The 21,245-nt window shown below is 39.7% G+C and overlaps 1 protein-coding gene and 1 pseudogene across 1 annotated transcript; one reads left to right on the top strand and one right to left on the bottom strand.

Moving 5' to 3' along the window:
• Positions 1 to 11,156: 11,156 nt before the first annotated feature.
• Positions 11,157 to 13,020, bottom strand: LOC130408311 (zona pellucida sperm-binding protein 3-like). Its single transcript, XM_056731797.1, has 8 exons — positions 12,445 to 13,020; positions 12,249 to 12,370; positions 12,059 to 12,162; positions 11,809 to 11,986; positions 11,628 to 11,745; positions 11,472 to 11,557; positions 11,307 to 11,395; positions 11,157 to 11,224 (listed from the first exon to the last, which is right to left on the bottom strand). Exons 1-8 carry the CDS (start codon positions 13,018 to 13,020, stop codon positions 11,157 to 11,159), a joined length of 1,341 nt encoding a protein of 446 aa, XP_056587775.1.
• Positions 13,021 to 14,771: 1,751 nt separating this feature from the next.
• On the top strand, positions 14,772 to 16,536 carry LOC130408310 (zona pellucida sperm-binding protein 4-like; annotated as a pseudogene).
• The last annotated feature ends 4,709 nt before the right edge of the window (positions 16,537 to 21,245 follow it).

Here is a 21,245-nt window from a genome sequence, read left to right as displayed (position 1 = left end):
AAGTTTGACACAGACACAAGTGCTTGTTCAATCAGAGTCCAATGTTTATTGTTTTAGGACTAATACTTATAATTTTCTCTTAGGAGGCGTCATATAAAACCACCTAAACAGTGGAAAATCACCAGACTTTCTGTTTAGTCTTTCCTCCTGAACAATCAGATATGATTACATATTCATTATTACAATAACAGAACAATCGTCCATAGGCATCATTAGGAACCTTGATATGGAGAACAACAGATACTTATATCAACATAAGACAGCATGACATGATAGAACTTTCAACGAGGTTAAACAACAAGAATGAAAGGCACATCTTATATGAATAGAAGCTAATATTAATAGGAATGAATACATATGATACATAAACTTTGTATTAAACACAGATGCAATATTTGTAGAGGACAGGACGAAATCCAGATTCTCACAATGGCCACTTTCAGACCAACAGTCTTACAAGCAGTCCTGTGTCCCTTTAAAGAACAAATATATATAGAGTAGTACAAAAGGTTAATCAAAAGGTTAATACAAAATCTTTAATAAAAGGATAGTTGCATTTGCGTATTTTTATGTGGTTTTCTGGTTTGCAAGCTGCTCTTTGAGGTAAAAGATCAATCGGACTGATTTGTAATAAAAACATAACAACACCAATCACCCTCAATAAAAACGAAAACATAAACATAATTATATCTACTCTTCATCATCTACCGTGCCAATCTCAATTACCGAATCGTCAAGCCCATTATCTCCTTCCATTACATTGTCACGTCCATCAACATTTCTTGGTTCTTCTATCACCGGTATTGGTTCTGGTTCTAACTCCTGTGTTTGAACACAATCATTATCATCCTCGTCCGTATCGCTGTTATGATCAAATATGGATCCCCAAGTTTGATTCTGATCTTTCGGACGATAACCTTTAGATGTGCGTCTAACCAGCATAGCCTGGTTGACGTCAGTCGTTCTTTTTGCTAACATCATTCGATCGGTTCCTTTGGTTGTAAAGGAAGTAACAGATCTTTTAACACATCCCACCACACACTGCAACATGCATGGCAAAAATAATAACAAGGCTAAGATGGTCATCACAACTGGAATTACTGTACCGGTTATCCAGTATCCCCATCCCCCGGATATTCTGTCCAACCATTGAAACCATGTTGCATCTACCGGTGTGGGTTCACGAACTGATTCTCTCATGTGCTTCACAACGTCGGTTATATTGTCTGCATAATCTGGAATTGAAAAACAACAAGATACTCCTAGCATTTTGCACACTCCTCCTTTCTCTGCTGTTAATATATCCAAAGCAAGTCTATGTTGCACGACGGCAACTCTCATTTTCTTTAATTCGTTAGAGATTAAGTTTAAAGCTTGTGCTGTGTCATTTTCCAAAGAAAGAACTTGCCATGCCAGACCATTAATTTTATTCAGAGCAACAGTAGTACCGGTTCCTGTAAACAAACCTGCTAGGGACCATCCCACGTTCTCCCAAGGAGTAGTCCATGGATCACTAGTCTTATGGCCTGCATAATAATTTGGCAGTTTTACTTCCCTTTTATGTCTATTCAAAGATGTGGCCAGATTTGTCTTTTCCATTATGCTAGTTCCTGTGGACAAAATAGCAGCATAACAACAACCTTTCCATTCCCCTGCATCTAAATGGTAATATGCAGTTTCACCACAAACCCACACCATTCCTGGTGAACTGTCTAAGTGTGAAAATGGACATTCAAATCCCTCAGTAGTTTTATTGAGATATTGTATGGTGCAATTATGATGTCCGTTATTTGATTGAGACAAAGTAATTTCATTTCTACAATCGGACATTCCTACTATATGTCTGCCTGATTTGGAACACACACATAATTCTGCGGGACGAGCATTTACATAAAAGGCAGGACCTTGAAAAGGTTCTCCTGTATACGAACAGTTATAGTCTCGCATTACGGATGTTGGTGGTCTTCCTTCTCGAATATTCAGAGTCATTTGTACAATTAAACACATTTGTTTTGGCATATTGCAATCACCCTTATCATTTACTAGCATGTCTGCTGTAAGCTCCTGCGTTCTCCACATTGAGTGGAGCTGTATACATACCCATCATTAGGATAATTTCAATGATTCAATTTGGCCCTCAATGCACCTCAGGGGAAGCTACGGAGTCAGCACTGTTGGCTCAATGGCCCTCCTATCTTCTTGCTTTGGGTGGCCCCTACCTCACAAAAGGTAGTTCTGTCCTCAGCTTAGTCAGTGCTTTCTCTACCCTGAGATGTATTAAGGTGAATCCCCTGTTGAGATTCTATGTTAAATTGGAGCTTGCCTGCTCTCCTGAAGAACACAGATTCAGTCTGGAAGCGTGTATCCACTGTGGCTGGTAGTCCGTCAGAACTCCTGTCCGTGTTACGGCAATCACAGTTGCTGGTCCGTGGTACTTTGGTTCTCCAACCTTTGTTGGCTTCAGATTCCTCACAAAGACCTTTTGTCCTGGAACAAAGTTATGAGTAGGCTGCTCTGAGGGAAGAGCAAGGCACAAAGAAACATCAGCACATATAGAATTTAACTTTTCGACTAGGGAAGTCACATAGTCCTCCTGGATCACCTTCAGATCACCTAAAGAAGAAATACCAGACCGGCCTTTGACCCACGGGGTCGGGAAAGGTCTACCCATTAGTATTTAGAACGGTTACAATTTTGTCGTGGAAGATGGGGTCATTCTTATTTCTGCCAAGACTGCGGGCAATAAATCAAGCCACTTTCTTCCTGTATCGAGTACAGCTTTTGTTAGTCGTGTTTTCAGTGTTCGATTACATCTCTCCACGACTGCTGCACTTTGCGGATGATATGGAATATTAAAATGGCAATCAATAGACAATGTTTTTGCTAAGAGCTGTGTTACCTTTGACGTGAAACTTGTCCCGTTATCCGATTCCAATCTGGCCGGTACGCCCCACCTTGGCACAATCTCCTTCGTTAAGATTTTTACCACTGTTTTAGCATCTTCCTTTGCGCATGGAAATGCTTCAGGCCACTTTGAGAATCGATCCACAATTACCAAAGATATTTTAAGTTACCTATTGGCGGCATGTGAGTAAAATCAATTTGTAAATGTTGAAAAGGAGCTTCCGGATGTGTCAATGCATCGTGCTTAGCTGATTTGTGCGGATTTACCTGAGCACATGTTAAGCATGCATCCAAAACAAGCTTTGCTGTTCTATGAACATCGGCTATACAGTACAATTGATTAATTGCTTGAACTACTTTTGCACAACTGGTGTGAGATAACCCATGGTAATGTCTAATTAGGATGATTAACCCTAATTTCGGTAGTGCTATTCTACCCTGTCCATCTCTTATAATCCCTTCCTTATCAGGAGTGCAAACATTTTTTCTCCAATGCTCTAAGTCTCCCTGTGTTGTTTGACTTTGCAGGAATTTGATATCAATGTCAGATACATTCGTTATGTGCACCGTCATTGCTACCTTTGATTCATTTTTTGGATGAAATGGTGATTTAATCTGAGCTTGGGCTGCTGCCTTTGCGGCTTCATCAGCCCTTCTGTTGCCTATAGTCTGTTCATCCTCCCCTGAAGCGTGACCCTTGACCTTTACTATGGCCACTTCGAGCGGAAGCTGAACTGCTTCAGTCAACTGTCCTATCAGATTTGCATGTGCTATTGGCTTTCCATCAGCAGTTTTAAAACTTCTCGCTTCCCACATTCTGGCATAATGGTGAAGAACACTCCAAGCATACCGAGAATCGGTGTGAATTGTTACTCTCTTTCCTGTCATCAGCTCACAGGCCCGTATTAATGCTATCAACTCTGCAGCTTGAGCCGAATTGTAATCTAGAGCAAAAGCTTCTTTTACCTCTCCTGTCTCGGAAACCACAGCATAGCCACAGAGGTAGACACCGTCAGATGGCTTTGAACAAGACCCATCAACATAAATGTGTTCTCCCCCCCTCTAGGGGCGTGTCCAACAGATCGAACCTAGAAGAGTAAGAGGTGGTCAGTTCAAAGATGCAATCATGTTCAACATTAAAATCTGCCATGTCTACCATACCCAAAATACCCAGCAAAGCAGGATTAACGTTTGCTGTTGTTTGAATGCTAAGATTTTTTGTTGCCAGCAGAGTAGCCTCGTAACCTGAGCGTCGTTGCGCTGTCATGTGTTGTGTTTGCATGTTGTGTAAAATTACACCTACCTGATGGGATGCATATAGTATTAAAGGGTGTGACAGCACAGTTTTCTCAGCCATCTGTACAATCAGAGCACATGCCGCTACAGCACGAAGACATGCTGGCATACCTGTGACTATGTTATCTAACTTTTTAGACAGATATGCAACTGGCCTATATGTTGAGCCATGAAGTTGCAATAAGACCCCTAAGGCGGCACCCGCTGTCTCCCTCACATGCAAGTGAAAAGGCTTGGTGTAGTCCGGCAGGCCCAATACTGGTGCCGTCGTGATGGCTGCTTTCAAAGCATTGAAATGTTCATCAGCTTCCGCAGTCCACTCCAATGATGTGTTTGGCGGAGCTTTGTGATCTATCAGACCCCTCAGGTGCCTATCGTGAATCGCACAGTCAGGTATCCACTGTCTACAATAGTTAATTAGTCCCAGAAAGCTTTGTAGCTCCTTTATTGTTCGTGGGGACTTAACCTTTCTGATCAGCTGGACCCTATCTGTAGATATTGCTCTGAGACCCTGCATCAACACATGTCCCAGATAGGTTACCTTGGATTGAACCCATTGCAGTTTCTCTTTCGAGGCTTTAAAACCTGTTTCGGCAAGTACATTGCAAACAATTATAGATGCTTTTTCACAGTCCTCCTCCGTCTCCCCCGACACGAGTATGTCATCTGCAAACTGAAGCACACACACTGTTGAAGGCAAATCAGTCATTTTGGCCAAAGTTCTTTGCACTGCTGCAGAAAAGACAGCGGGTGAGTCTACATAGCCCTGAGCAAGGCGTTTCCATGAATATTGCTGCCCCTTAAATGTAAATGCTAACAAAGGCTGAGTATCTGGGTGTACAGGCACAGAGAAAAAGGCTGCACACAAATCAATTACTGTAAAATACTTGTGCGAATGTGGCACTGAATTCATAACAGTCAAAACATCAGGCACAATTGGTGCGAGTGATATAATTAACTGATTAACTGCCCTTAAATCTTGAGTTAATCTCCAAGTTTTCCCATCCGCTTTCAAAACAGGATTAATTGGTGTGTTATATGGTGAGTGTGTTTGTTCGAGGACACCCTGCTTGACAAAGTTTTCAATCACATGTTGAATGCCTTGTTCCTTATCTTTAGACAAAGGGTATTGTTTAATGTAGACAGGTTTGTTTGTTTTAAGTTTAGCCCGATGAGGACCCATGTCAATGAAACCAGTTTCATCCCTGAACTGAGACCATAACAAAGGGTTAATCATGGTGTCCGCCCCTATAGATATGCTGCTACCGGAGGGAGTTACCCTTGAGCCGCTTATCAGTCCACTCGTAAGCAGAGGATCGACGGATGCCTGTAAACTAGACAGAAAGGAAAAACAACCTTGTTATCAGTAAACTTAATGTCCATGCCTAATTTATGCATCATATCACGACCTAAAAGATTTAGTGGAGCACCTGTAATAATTGTGAATTTGTGGAAAAATGGTTTAAGACCATTGGCCTCCACATTACTCGAAAATGTTAGGGTTATCTCACATAAATTAGAACCGACATCTCTCTGTGAGTATCCCTATGCTTGATTTGAATGCCACTCAGTAGGATATGAAGCACCCGTGTTCTCATGTCTGCTCTGTGGTGTGTGTGTGCGAAACTTGTGCAACTCTCTGCACTCTCGTTTGTAATCGCCCCTCCTTCGCAATGAAAGCAAATGACCTCAGACTTCTTCCTTTGGCTAGGGTTTACAGCTGTTAGTTCAATGTTACTTTTTCCTAGATAGCCTGTAAACATGGCATTCTCTAAAGTCATATCATGCAAGTTATTCTGATCAATTGCGCTTGTTTATGATTCATGTTATTTAACAGAGTATTGACAAATAGAGGCTTTATATCATTATTCATAGGCAATTTAGAATCTTCAACCCATGCTTTCTTAAAAAGTACAAAAAATTGAGCAGCTGAGTCTCTTGCTGCCTGTTTCAAAAGATAAGACCTGTTGACTCTCTAAAAATTTATTAAGAAACACTCTTATCTGTCTAAAAAAATATTTCAACATCTGTAAAAGTTTCCCAAACAACGCATGTGGGTTTGCCCCCGTATCGCTGTTTGTGATTTTATAATTTTCAATTGATATTGTGGGGAGGGCAAACTTTTCTCAACGGTCTATCATTTAGCGTGTTTCCAGCTCTTACCCAAACCATTGAATTTTGAGGGTTTGTAGTTACATTAGGTTTATCTCTATTGGTTTTATCGACAGTGATGGTGCAGAGGGAGAAGTCTGTGTTTGGCAAGAGGCAGTTTTGATTTGCATACACAACAATTTCATGTCTTTCCATACTGCATAAGCTTTAAACATGTATTGATAATCCCATATTGGGTCTCATGCCCTTTGCCAATAACATACACTCATCAGAAAAGGACCCTTCCCTCGGATAGGGAATATAACATTTTCGGTTTTATTCCCTCCAACCATCCTGCTAGATTGCTAACATACTGGATCTGTATAAAATCCCTGATTATTTCTGTACATACAGGCGACTGGCGTTTCACCCGGCAGTGGCCTCGAAACAGAATTTTCCATCTTACACTTTCAAACCCGGCGGTGATAAAACAGTACAGTACAGACAAAACAAAGAAAAACTCTCGTGTTCAATCGACCAACAGTTTCAACAGTGCTGCATGTATTATATTGTGTTCAGAGGGGGATATTATATTCACCGTCCTTTTCTGACACCAATATTTCAATACATGCAGTAACAGTGATATCAATAATATTTTCAATTTTAACTGTAAGAATGTTATCTTTTAGAATAACCATTAAACAGATTTTTTTTTTTTTTTTTTTTTGTGAGTAACAAAGCCTTTACCTCAAAGCTAACACTTCGATCCCAAATTACAGTGTGATCAAGACTGCATTAACCATTCATATTCGTGCGTTAATAATTATTTTATTAATTACTGTTGCCAGCCTCGCTGTCACAACAATGGGAAGTCGAATCCCACTAACATGAATTGAAACCTATTCATATTCGTTAATAATTATTTTACTAATTACTGTTGCCAGCCTCAGTGTTACAACAATGGGAGAATCAACTCCCACTAACATGAATTTAAACACACAAGAATCCTACAGGGTAAGCGTTAGATTTCTTTAAGTCATAAAAACTGTATAGAAAAACACTTACCCCTTTTAATGTAGGTCTGTGTCCGATCGTCAGTGTGCCAGAGGTATTTTGTTCTCTTTCGTTCAATGAGAGAAGAGTCTCCCCTCAGACGAGCCCCCAACTGAAAGAATGTAAACTTCTTATGTCCCCTTGTCTAACAATATTCTACGGTTGAAGAGTCTAGTCGACTGAACACACAGAGTTTCTGGATCCAGGAGACAAAGTTTGACACAGACACAAGTGCTTGTTCAATCAGAGTCCAATGTTTATTGTTTTAGGACTAATACTTATAATTTTCTCTTAGGAGGCGTCATATAAAACCACCTAAACAGTGGAAAATCACCAGACTTTCTGTTTAGTCTTTCCTCCTGAACAATCAGATATGATTACATATTCATTATTACAATAACAGAACAATCGTCCATAGGCATCATTAGGAACCTTGATATGGAGAACAACAGATACTTATATCAACATAAGACAGCATGACATGATAGAACTTTCAACGAGGTTAAACAACAAGAATGAAAGGCACATCTTATATGAATAGAAGCTAATATTAATAGGAATGAATACATATGATACATGAACTTTGTATTAAACACAGATGCAATATTTGTAGAGGACAGGACGAAATCCAGATTCTCACAGTCCCTAATGCATTTACTTAAAAAAACACATTTCATTCCCTGAAATTTTCATTGTTTTTTTGTTCCTTTATGTACAGTGTGAAGTATACAGGTGAAGTAACACAAAAGCAGTGCCACAGACTGATTGATTCCATGCCACGCCGGATTGCTGCAGTAATTCAGGCAAAAGGAGCAACCAATCTAAGTATTGAGTGCTGTACATGCTCATACTAAACATGTTCATACTTTATAGTTGGCCAAGACTTCTAAAAATCCTTTCTTTGTATTGGTCTTAAGTAATATTCAAATTTTCTAAGATAGTGAATTCGGGGTTTTCATTAGTTGTCAGTTATAATCATCAGAATTAAAAGAAATAAATACGTGAAATATATCAGACTGTTTGGAATGAATGTAAACATTGAATGGAATTAGTGAAATAAATCAACTTTCTGATGATGTTCTAATTATATGACCAGCACCTGTTTACTATATACTGGGGTCTCAGACTGACTCAGGCGAGTGGCCATGGTTTCTGCACAGAACACAGACACGCCCCTTGTGTTTGAGAGCAGAGAACACAGCTCAATATTTTCAAGATTTTGAAACTTATTTCATTATGAACTTATTTTATTTACTTTTTCTAGGTTTTTATTCATATTTCGCGAAGTGGTTATTAACACATGTTTTTCTATGACGTGACAAACACACAACACATGTTTAATGTTGCTATACTTGTAGCAATTATTTATGTCCCTTCCAGGCAAAGATGAAATGAAAGGAAGGTCAGGTCACTCTCCAGCAAAGTCTCATGGTCAAATAAACGTCTGATAAGATTTGGTGCTTTCCCAAAACTGCATAGGGCCTAAACCGCCCTCTGATGGGTTTCTTGGAATTATGAAGAATGGAACATATCAACTCAGTCTCTGGTTGAGCTCAACTCTACATGTGCTTGAGACACCAAACGTCATGATTTACATGTGTTACAGCACATACTACACATACAAACAAACATCATAGACTTTGTGCTCTTATGAACCAGGAAATGCAAATATTTGGCTCCTTGAACTGTACAGTATCTTCACCAGACTTTCTTTAGAATGTTCCCTTCTCCAAACCTCTTTCTCTAGCGCCACCTAGAGGCAATTTTCCTTTAAAAATAACTATATACGATAATTGAAAATAAGAATTGCTGTTGGAAGGAGGAAGAGACCAAGACCATGACATACTGTATGCTTTGTAAACAATCAAAACATGTGAGAACTGTCTTAAGAAGTTTTTTCAAGAATAAATAATATTCCTAACTTTTTTTCAATTTAAATTTAAGAATTTAAAAAGGGCAGTTAAGCAGAATTGTCTTAAGAATGTTTTGTGAATCAGACCCTGGAGACTGCGGGGCATCAACATGTGCGTGAAACAAGAGAAACACTGACGGAGCATCTAATTTGCTTTCAGCTGGTTTTGAGCTATTCTGCCGTTTCTTGTGGTAAATATTAGTGTATTTTTGTTTCTACTGTATTCCATTTTTAAAGAGGATACAATGTTCTTACAGTGTAAATTGTTGCTGTGAATGTAAATTGTTGTGTGTGAATGTAAGCTGTCTGCAAAGTTGTAAATACGAAAGTGAACAAATTACAAAGTTATTATTTTGACTTTGAATGAGTCGTCTGTTGTTCTTATTTCAGTTCCGTGTCAGATTTGCGTCAATCTGTGTAATGCCCGCTTACATGCCATTTGCGACACTGCACGCAGTAGACCATTTGACCAATCAGATCAGAGTAGGCTGACAGAAAGGAGGGTATTAGACAGATGAATCGCCAATCAAATCAATTGAGAGTCAAAAAAGAAGTGAGGTAATAATAACTGGATATTATTAGACGTACGGATGTACGTAATCTTGTTGTTGCACACTACATAAACCAAAGTAGGACCTTAAAAATCACAAATTATTTACTCTAAAATACGAGACAAGTTGCATCCTGTATCGATGCGATATGGGATGCATCATTTCTTCCAGCATGAATTCCAGCTGTAAATTTCTTGTGTAGCAGCTCACTTGAAACGATTTGCAAGACTTCTCATTGCAAGACTTCTGAGTGCCAGAAGAAAAATTCCACTTCTACTGTATTCTGAAAATGTATAAAATCACAGAAGTGAGTACACCCCTCACATTTATGTAAACATTTTATATCTTTTTGTGTGACACTGAAGAAATGACACTTTGCTACAATCTAAAGTAGTAAGTGTACAGCTTTTATAAGAGTGTAAAAAAATCAACACTGCCATCTCGACTTGAGCAGTCATTTTCAAATATTTTTTATCATTCTGTTAAAAATAAATACCTTTACAATCTGATATGTGATTTTGTTGATGTGATGTGTATTGTTGACTAATGCCACTATAGGACTGGTTTTGTAGTCCAGGGTCACCAAAATGTGTTGTGTAACAGTAACTGCCTGTTTTTACAAAAAAAAATCAGTTGGCAGGTAGAGGTTCAAGTCACCGGACATTGGAATATGCGGCAAAAAGTTCCATCACTATCCCCTAAAGATATTCTCTGAATAAACACTCCAATACAGTTAAGGATTTAACGCGAAGGTTGTCAGTTGTGTTGCTTAAACGAAATTGATAAGCCTAAATCTAATAGCATGTGCATACTAAATCAAACATTGTGTAGAGGGGCAAGAATTAATGTTCATGCTTCAGCAATGTCACGCCAGAAAGACTGTAGCTTAATTAAAACACCACATGCCACATGTGCATTGCAGTAACTGCTAGAGAAGCCATATCATTAACATGGAGTTCTTTACAAGCTACATGAGTCTTTGCAGCGCCAAGCCTAAAACATCCTTGACCCTCAGAAAACACTTCAACCTAATCTAGAGAAGAATTTGCAGTTTGTGTGAAGTTCTAAATCGTTGTTCACCCATTTTACCTCAGGGTATAGGGATGTTATTTTTGGGAAGGTACAAGCTTTTTGTACCTACCATCCATTACCTAGCAAAAAAATCAGTAAGAGTGCTGCAACAAGTACACGCTTTCCAAAGTAAAAGGGCTTTGAGTGACAAATTAGAACAATAAAATTGCAAACATCTAAATGAGATATGCAAGACTTCCTGAAGGACGACCACTTATAGACCATGTATAAATCACTTAAAAGGTTTATTCATCACATGTCCTCATGGCCATTTCAAATTAAAGTCGACCAAAGCCAAATTCCTTCACATTCAGGGGCCCAATAGATGCTTGCTCCCACCTTAGATCTATGGAGAACAGACAAGTAGTGAGAAACTTCCAAGACCATAATCAGAATCACTTTTAGTTAGTCCGTGTTTCAACACATACCTCCAAGAACCTGATCGCTTGCACTACTGCTGCTACAGGTAGAGTCACAGCAGCCACACACCTGATCAGATTCATCCACAGACACCCACCTGCCAAACAAAGACACATCCTCAATGATAAACGTCATCCTACAGACCCAGTGAAGGCCATTTGGGAGTAACATACCCATTAGAGGAGAACGAGCAAGCCTTGTGCTCAGAATTTGTTGGAGTGGCTACAGGAACCGCCTTCAAAATGCATGTGATGTAGACCTGCAAAGACAACAGGGTTTGGGTTTCCAAACAGTGCACTAGAATGTACTCAACTAAAGCAAATACATACCAGCCCACTGTTCGCTTGCTGAAACCGGAAAGCCTCCAGCTGAAATTGCAGCTTATCAATTTGAGTTCGAGGCAGGTAGTGAGAGTTCGAGCCGGTGAACTTTGCGTCAACCAGGCACCTGGTGAAGAATGAAGTTAAACACCATGGAATACTTCTAGGATAAGCTGGGTACATGCCTTACCCATTATTCTCAATGAAGGAGTATCTGGGAGCGGAGTTCACGTCAGGGGACATAGTGGCTACGCAACGGTCCACAAACACACGTAGAGGTACATGGTTGAACGTCTTCACAGAGGCCTCAATATTCACAATGTCACCGAGGAAATACTGGTTTGAGGGTCTCTCAAACTGCCACTCATCTTGTAAGGAAAAAAATTGATAAGGTCTACAAAATTGAGTTGAAACTACATTAAACCCTACATAATACATACCAGTCATAAGCTTGAGGGAGAAGACCAAACGCTCTTCTGCAACCTTAGTATCTGCATATGGTAACCACCTGGGCACCAGGACATTGCTGCTCACATTATGCATTCTGTAGATTATAGAAAAAGGTTGGTCACCGCAATATATTTTTACTACACGCATGAGAATAGAGCCACCTTGAACCCAGAACCGTACCTTGGATAGTGACACTCAATACTGACCACAGCACCACTACTCCGGACAATAGGAACACCATTTGAAAACTCTTGGGGAGTATAGACCAGGGAGAATGTATAAACAAGCTCATCTTCGGTCACCTAAACAAACAAGAGTGTTACTAAAGAATTATTAAAAACTAAATCACTTTTGGGAAGAGGATCAGTCTTCTCACAGTTAACATGCTGCCACATCCATGCAGTTCTGATTCAAAGAGGAGCACTCGAGCATTATTATCCTGCCGTGTTGGTCCACAGCCTCCCAGTGCAAAACCTGAAGCCATTAGTAGTTGTCCAGTCCCAAAGAAGTCCTCCATCACTTCCACATACACGGAATTCTCACCACACTGAGCCCCTACACTATTGGGAGACAAAGGGTTGCGCAGCTCAAAAGGAATCTCTGGCTGTACAGGTTCTTCGGGTAGGCTTGGAAAAGTCCACACCAGTTTTTCCATGGGACCCTGCAAAAGCTGTTTAGACTGAACACCAAGAGGATCTTGACCAGGCTTTCCACCAACAACACCAGGAGTCTGCATTGAAAACTCTGAAGGAAATCTCTGTGGCACAAGCATGGGGTTGTTGGTTTGAGGAGACTGAAGCATTCTGGTTTCACTCTGCTGAGGAACTTGCATTTGTGACCAAGGCCTAAATGTAGGGTTCTGTGTTTGAGCTGATCTTCCTCGCCATTGTGCATCCGACATGCCAAATGCAAACACCAGTACCAAACCAAATCCAGCTTGAAACAGCCCCATCATTGCTGTACTTGAGTTTCCATGAAGCATTCGAAGGCCAGCATAAACATTTATACATCTGGGAATCAGGCTCCACCCCTCTAATGATTGGCGTAATGCTATTCTAGACTTGTTCATTTACCTTTCCAGCTTGCAACAGGTGGATGTTGTTGGACAATTAGAACGCAGAAGGAAATTGGGACGTTAGTACTTTGTATTAAGCTTTTTTAAATGAGGCCTTGTCCACGCCTACACGGGTATACTGAATCCGAAAAGGCATCCTTGCTTACTATATAGTAGGCAAAAAGCAGTCGGCAAACGATTAGTATTTCGTATCGTCTGTATTCCCAAAACAGTATGCGAGAAATTCGCGTTTGGCTTACTGGTGACGCCCAGATTCCGATGAACTCAGCGACAGACACTTCTATATTAATATATCCCATGAGCCCACGGAACAGAATACCAGACAGGACCGCAAAACAGTCTCAGCCGACATTCATGTACAATTAAACATGTTGTTAATTATTGTAAAGCTAATGTAACATAACCATTGACCTTGATATGTTCTTAAATTGACCGTGTTTTATAATGTGCTTTGTTTTCAATTCAAAGCATTAATATTGAGCTTTCAGCAGTTAATTTACGTTCGTGTTCTATATGTATATTTGCCATTAAAATATTATTGCTAAAATGTTTTTTTTAACTCACAGATAAACAAGATACATGATAATTATTCACAAGATCATTTTAATCAGGTGGTGTTAACGGACACAGGTTTGGCTCAATTCAACTTTCTTATCACCTTTCATAAACGAATAATTACAAAAAACAAATAAGCCCCAAACCAATCGATTACTAAAATTAAATTACTCATTTATCCAAACGAAAAATAAAGAGACTTTTTAAAATGGTGCGGTTTTAGGGACAAGGGGAGAAAAAAAAAGATGAGGAGAAGGTGAAATGTAAAGCGTGGTCGAATAACATTTGGATAATGTTCATTTTGAAACATACTAGGCACAAAATAAAAACACCACGGAAGAGATTTCCTCAGGTTTTATAAATACGTCAATAGTAGGAATATTAGAGCAACGTATCTACGTGAGAGACATCAACCGATAGACAGAATACAGACAAAAGAATAATAAGCAATTTTCTGTTACAAAAACATTCCATTGGCATAATCATTCTTCAAAAACGTAATAATTGCTAACTTTTATACCTGCTACCGCCTACTGCCTCTCCACCTTAAAGTTTTTGTGCCCCTTCAATTAACATTTCGACGTGAAATCATTTTCGAATGCTACTATGGTTCCATGTTACATTTTCTTCGCAGTCTGTTTTAAGGAAGGCTTTCATTCGAATGTGTCCTTGTTTTGTTTCGAATGTATGGTCAATGAATAAAGGAATTAATCAAAATGACCCAATTTCCTCCCGTTTGTCGCGCCCCACCTGTCATGTGTCTATTCACCACCAGTGGGGCCCTCCCCGCACTTTGAGAAACTTGAACTTTGTGAAAACTTAAAAACAAACAAATGTTGAGAACTTTTCATTTCTGAAAGTACGCTTTAATTTCACTAGCTTGGTAGAGATTGGTCCAAACACGATCATATAAAATCTTGAGAGTGAACAGAATTTACCCTGTATGTAGCTTCCAGCAGGTCTGGAGAACAATCATTGTAAATTGATCAAGGGGGCGCTGCAAATTCTGACTGAGGGTTTAAAGAGTATATAAGACTAAACACAGGACTCTTAGAGTGTCTACTTGTGGCAAGATGGCGGGAAGTACAGGGATTGGTTGTCTTGTGGCTTTTTGCGCATGGTTTTGTGCGTTTGGTCATGCCGTGCCACAGTTCGGTAATTTTCCCCAGGAGCCTCAATCTCAAGTCTTCCAGCAAACTGAACAACAGTTTTCGCAAAAGTTTCCACTTCAGAAGCCAGTGGTGCAGTCAGAACCTCTTGACAAGTGTGCTGTAGCTGATTATGAGCAGATCCAGTGTGGACAACCTGGTATTAGTGGTGCAGAGTGTGAAGCTATAAACTGCTGCTTTAATGGATTGCAGTGTTATTATGGAATGTCAGGTAGGGGTGTGAAACCAGTTTCTTTCCAAGCTGATTACCTGATAACTTCCTCTGTCTCTCGTTACAGTGACTGTCCAGTGTATAAGAGATGGTCAGTTTGTGCTGGTGGTGGCTAGAGATGTTACTCTGCCTCGTCTGAGTCTGGACACGGTCCGTTTGCTGGGTGGAAGTGAAGCATCTTGTGGTCCTGTTGGTTCCACGCCTTCATTTGCCATATACCAGTTTCCAGTCACTGACTGTGGCACCAGCATGACTGTGAGTTTGCTGGTGACGATTTGGATGTCTGGAATAGATTTGATGTCAATCGTGTTTTTGCTTGCAGGAGGAAAATGGCTATGTGGTGTATGAGAACAGAATGACTTCATCCTATGAAGTGGGGATTGGACCTCTTGGCTCCATCACAAGGGACAGTCAATTTGAGTAGGTCATCTGGGTTTCCTCTCAGTACTGTGAATTCTTGAACGTATGCAAGAAGCTCTTTGTTTGTGGTCTAGACTGCTCTTCCAGTGTAGATATTCTGCCACTGCTGTGGAAGCTCTGGTTGTTGATGTCAACACCGTTCCACCACCTCCACCTGTAGCTGCTCCTGGACCCCTCAGGGTTGAGCTTAGACTGGCAAATGGCCAATGTGTCACTAAAGGCTGTGCAGAAGGTAACGATGTGCTCGTCTTCAAAAAAATGCTTCTCACAAGAGGAGTGGTACATTTGTAGCACTGGTCTCAAACTCTAGCTGGGCAGTAACAATAAGCGTTCATTCTCAGGAGATGAGGCGTACACGTCCTACTACGGTGAGGATGAGTATCCAGTCAGAAAGGTCCTGCGAGAGCCTGTGTATGTTGAGGTGCGCATTTGAGAGGACTGACCCAAATCTTGTCCTGATGTTGGGACACTGTTGGGCGACATCAGCTCCTAGTCCTCTCAGTCTACCCCAGTGGGATCTTCTAGTTGATGGATGAGTAGGATCCCAAGCATTTGTCCAGATAGTGTGCTGTGAACGAGTCCTGACTGTCACTTCTGGTTTAGCTGTCCTTACCAGGATGACCGTTACCTGACGGCACTGGTTCCTGAAGTTGGTTCGTCTGGTCTCCAGTTCCCAACCCACTACAAGCGCTTTGTTGTGAAGATGTTCACGTTTGTCGATCCATCATCACTGGCCCCTATGCAGGAGACTGTATGATTTCCTACAGCCTTTTTCGTATCCTCTAAATTGCCTCTTTATATTTGTTGCTAAAGCTGATCTTTGTTGGACAGATCTATATTCACTGTAGTACCGCGGTGTGCCACCCTGCTTCTGGTTCCTGTGAGCAGAGCTGTGCCAGGAAAAGTAGGTGTAACTTTGGTTTGTATACGATGTCAAGACATCAGTTTCATATGACTCTTGTTGCAGGGAGAGCTGTTGCTGAAAATAGGAGTGAAGAAACCGTGGTTTCCAGTGGAGGTGTTTTCTTCACGATGTAAATTTCATTGCTGATTTTAATAAAGTTATTACACTGCATCTGTTCTCAGCATTTGTTTGCACGGTGGCATTTTCAGGAGTTTTTTTACCCACAATGACAATTGATGTGTCTTGAGATAAAAAGAGCTGGTTTTAAAGGAAACGACAGAAGGTTAACCGTTCAGAGATGTGCTTTTAAACCGCTTGATATCTGATGATTTTTAGCTGTACAGACCAGAGATGCATTGTGGCGCAACACTCATTAACTGTCTTGATTCCCTGTGACACTTAACTCTGATAATAAAAAAAAAGTTTGGCATTTGAAAGCTATCTTGGAACTGAAAATGAAGACTTGATAAGTGGAGTTTTTAGGGGAATTTCTAAACATGGAGTAATTGAAATTGTTCAATGCATTTTTGGAGCTGCGTTTGTTGGTAAACGTAGAGCCCAACATTAAGGTGAAGAAATAACCGTTTCATAACTTGGTCCCTTATTGGACAACTCTCCTGGAAGAGCACGCGACACGGCCACAGGAGGATCATGCGCAGACATCACTTTCACTTGCAACAGGAGAGTGCGAGAGCATGCGTTCGCGAAATTCAGGTGTTTGTTTGTTCACTGCATTTTGGTGATGAATGTAATATAAACTGTGGATATAACGCTAGATTTGGAGGAATTTTGAAACCGATATATGGACCCATCCCAGTGCTAAAAGAATCCGGACATGCCGATTGTGGAGAGTGAAACTGATGTATGTTTTGTTTACAATTGGAAGCGCATGTGCTTTGGTTCAGCCTACCCCTCCCTCTCGCACGCGCTCTATGTTTTCGGAACAATCTCAAAGCTCTATCTTTTATAAATGTGATCAAATTTAATACTCTTTGAAGATACGAAGTATGCAATACTACTATATAGGTACTCAACATTAATATGAGATTGGCAGACCCCAACAGGAGTGTGTTAAGCCCGCTTTGGAGTCAAATTAAAAGTGGGTACTTTTACTCTTGAGTATATTTCTTTTAGAAATTCTGCACTTTTACTTCGTTAAACTGCGTGACGTTCCCTCGTTCCTTCATGCATTATAAAATGCGTTGTTTTTTTCAAGGTTTTCGTTTCTTTTTCCGGGTAGTCCCGGGTGACTAACTCTTTTGAGTCGATTCTTTTGAAAGTGTTAATTGAACAATTGGCAAAACCGTTTGATGGGTTCAAGAATCAGTGATTTGTTCAGTTCGCAGCACGATCTGAATTATATGAAGTGGCGGATTACTCACTCCTCGTAGGGCGAATCTTAAAAAAAGTAGAACACAAAGACCGTTTGATGAAGTGTATATGAATCTATATCTAAGTTGAGTGTACTTATATTTTATAAGTTGATTGTACTCATATTTCATAAGTGGATTGTACTTATATTTTTTAAATTGGTTTTACTTATCTCGTTCAGTAATTTCAGTTTAATTATAGTCATAATTTCAGCGAAACTATTTTGAGTAGAATTTATTTGTTTTTTGTTCCGTACACTCAAAATTGTGCAACCAGATCAGTCTGTTGTGATTGGTCGGTGTCCCTCTCAGTGCACGTGAATTCATAAGCTTTGGCTTGTAAACAGTAGCAATGGTATCAACTTCACTTCATCAGTTAAAAACATGTGGATCCATCGAAGTGAAACGGAGGTCTGCTTGTGCATACGCAAACGTCAATCTTTGTTAGAGATCACTTTTTTTTCTACAATGCGAGGGAAATGACACCGAAGCGAATGGCGTCAGACCAGTTACATTATCACTGATAACAGAAGCGTTTTTATATTGGACCCGAGTTGGATAATAAAACAAACAGATTGACTAGGAGACTGCAAGCAGAACCTCAGAGGACGTTTCATAGAAGTGTTATAGACAGAGGTAAGCGCACACACACACAATATCAGTGTATTACACAGAACAGCTTTCACAGCCGATGTTAAAATCATGGAAGATGTTATTTGAACGTTGGTTACCTTAGAATGTGTGTAGCTGAATTCTTATTACCAAAGGTATGAATGTGATAAAAGTGAAAGTAGTTTAGCGCGCAGCTCAGTCACATGTTTACAATCTCTGATAACCAATCACTACTCCAGCGGTTCTTCCTCTTCTCTGAGGAAGGCCTTGCCCATTTTTGGGCGTATTTCTGTGGGCGGGGGTTATGAAAAGCACTTGGAATAGTGACATTATGTACCGGCAGGAAGCAGAGGACTGTAGTAAATTCCAGCCGTTCTCAGTAGTCCTTGAAAAGTGAATTCTGTTAAAGACAATATCTTGCTTGGCATTGAACTTTTGCTGGTATTATTTATGCTATAATAGCAATATTACACGCTAACTAAAGTTTGAAAAATGGGATCGCGGGGAATGGCCGGTTTAAGAGGCAGTTTACTGGAGAGGGATTAGCTTAATCCAGGACTAGGCCTAGGTTAAATAAGGATATTCAAATTGTTTTTAAAAACATATTTTACAAAAAACCTTACATTGTGCATTTTGAGACAAAACATTTGAAGTGATATATTTTAATACAGTATTTGTCAGTGGAGGTTGTTTTTAATCAAGCGAATTCAAACATTTAAATTAGTCGGAGACTAGGCCTAAACCCTGTCCGGGAAACTGCCCCAAAGTTTTAAAAACAACTTCAGAAACCAGTTTCAAAATATGCCTTTTATTGTTCCGATAACCACAAAGATAGATGCATACGAAATTTACACTATGTTGCAGGCATGAATTTCATAGTAAGAACAATGCTTATAATAGATGACAGCATTCACACTGAGAGTGGGAGTCATGTGGTGTTGAATGTGGTGTTGAACAGCTCAATAGCTGAAATGAACAAATGACATATTTGGGAAGTATAAAATAACTTAAATAAATAATTGTATGTAATGCATAGAATTGAATGAAACATGCATTATTTTTTTGGGAGTAAAATGGTATTTAAGCTGTGGTGACTGGGATGGTTTTGGTAAACAAATCTGGCAACCTTGTAGTAGTATTCCAACAGACTATTTCACCTCTTGCAGTATTTCCAGCTATCACAACATTTAACAAGGCATACCAATATATTGCATGTAGAAATAAATGTTCACATCATAGCTTCCCTCGCAGTCTGGGAATCGGGCCTGTTTTACATTGTCAAAAATCACTAGCAATGCTTGCCTTTGATAAATGTCTTTAAATGATCAGCGTACCGGAATACCAACCTGCCAACAATGACAAAAATGATGCGTTAGATACAAGGGTTTAGAGTCCAATTGTCTAGTTCTTGCTAGGTATCATTATATTTCTCTCTTCATCAGTTTGCAACTCTCTGAGTCTTAAGATTACCCACATGGCAGATGCAAAAAACAGCAGGGAGGAGATAAAGTAATGATAGAATAAATTGACCAATGAGTTTAGCTGGGTTTCGATGTTCAGTAACTTTATCTGACAAAATTTTTGTATTTGTATACCAGCACAGTGGAAAATTACAACTTTACAACATTGTCTCGTGACATTATTGAAAATCCATTTTTACAATACAAATACATCAACCAAATTAAGATTTATTATGTAACTAATAAACTAACTAACAAACAAAAACTTTGATCTATCAATTTGTACCCTGCTAACTTGCACGGTATTAAATAAGGAGAAAGTGTTCTCTCTTTCTTTCTTGCCATAATGTTAAGGTGGTGTTTACATTAGCTCATTGTTGTTTGAAAATGGCTTTATAAAATGAAACTGATCCTCGTTTATACTGCCGTATCCACATGTGTTTTAGAAAAAATCAGCGTTTACAGTACGCTACTGAAAACGCATGTCACATGATCATTCAGACACGCTGGGCAGGCGCAAACAAATGTACACAATGGTTGAGGACAGTTGGTTACTAGTCACCGACCGACCAGTTCCTTTACATGATGGCTTGGAAATGAAAGGAAGTCTTCACATGAATAACATTAGATGTGGTAATGTTATTAGGCTTGTTTGATTTCAATCCGACGCCACGTTGACCGATCGACAGACGACTTCGCAAAACTGTGTGAGCTTTTTAAAAGCATACGGCTCTCGATTCTCTCGTGTTGCTGTAATGTCACCGTGTCGATCCGTGAACAGCTTGAAGTTAAAGAAGCCTGTTTGTTGTTTACACGGTTCTTGCAAGGCTGGTCATTGTTGCCTTCATGTAACGTAATTGGATATGAATGGGGCTTAAAGAATCAGGAAAGCAAACACAATGATATAAATGACACAATCAGTAAGCGAATGTGGGCATCCACGCTTGCATGGCTCTGTTTTCGTCCATTTACATAGAAACGCAACCACCGAGTTTTCAAACTAAAACGGGGTCTGTGGAACAAAAAAAATGCTCCAAAGTCTTTGTAAATCAATTTAAAAACGAAATTAAATATAAAACAATTTTGTAATGTAAATCAAAAGGCCTCAGGACTTTTTTGCTCTTTGTCCCTAAGGCATTTACTTAAAAAAACACATTTCATTCCCTGAAATTTTCATTGTTTTTTTGTTCCTTTATGTACAGTGTGAAGTATACATGTGCAGTAACACAAAAGCAGTGCCACAGACTGATTGATTCCATGCCACGCCGGATTGCTGCAGTAATTCAGGCAAAAGGAGCAACCAATCTAAGTATTGAGTGCTGTACATGCTCATACTAAACATGTTCATACTTTTCAGTTGGCCAAGACTTCTAAAAATCCATTCTTTTCATTAGTTGTCAG

Source organism: Triplophysa dalaica, chromosome 19, assembly GCF_015846415.1.
Source record: "Triplophysa dalaica isolate WHDGS20190420 chromosome 19, ASM1584641v1, whole genome shotgun sequence".
Lineage (NCBI taxonomy): Eukaryota > Metazoa > Chordata > Actinopteri > Cypriniformes > Nemacheilidae > Triplophysa > Triplophysa dalaica.
The sequence above is the reverse complement of the archived record's forward strand: the minus strand, read 5'-3'. Positions and strand labels throughout refer to the sequence as shown.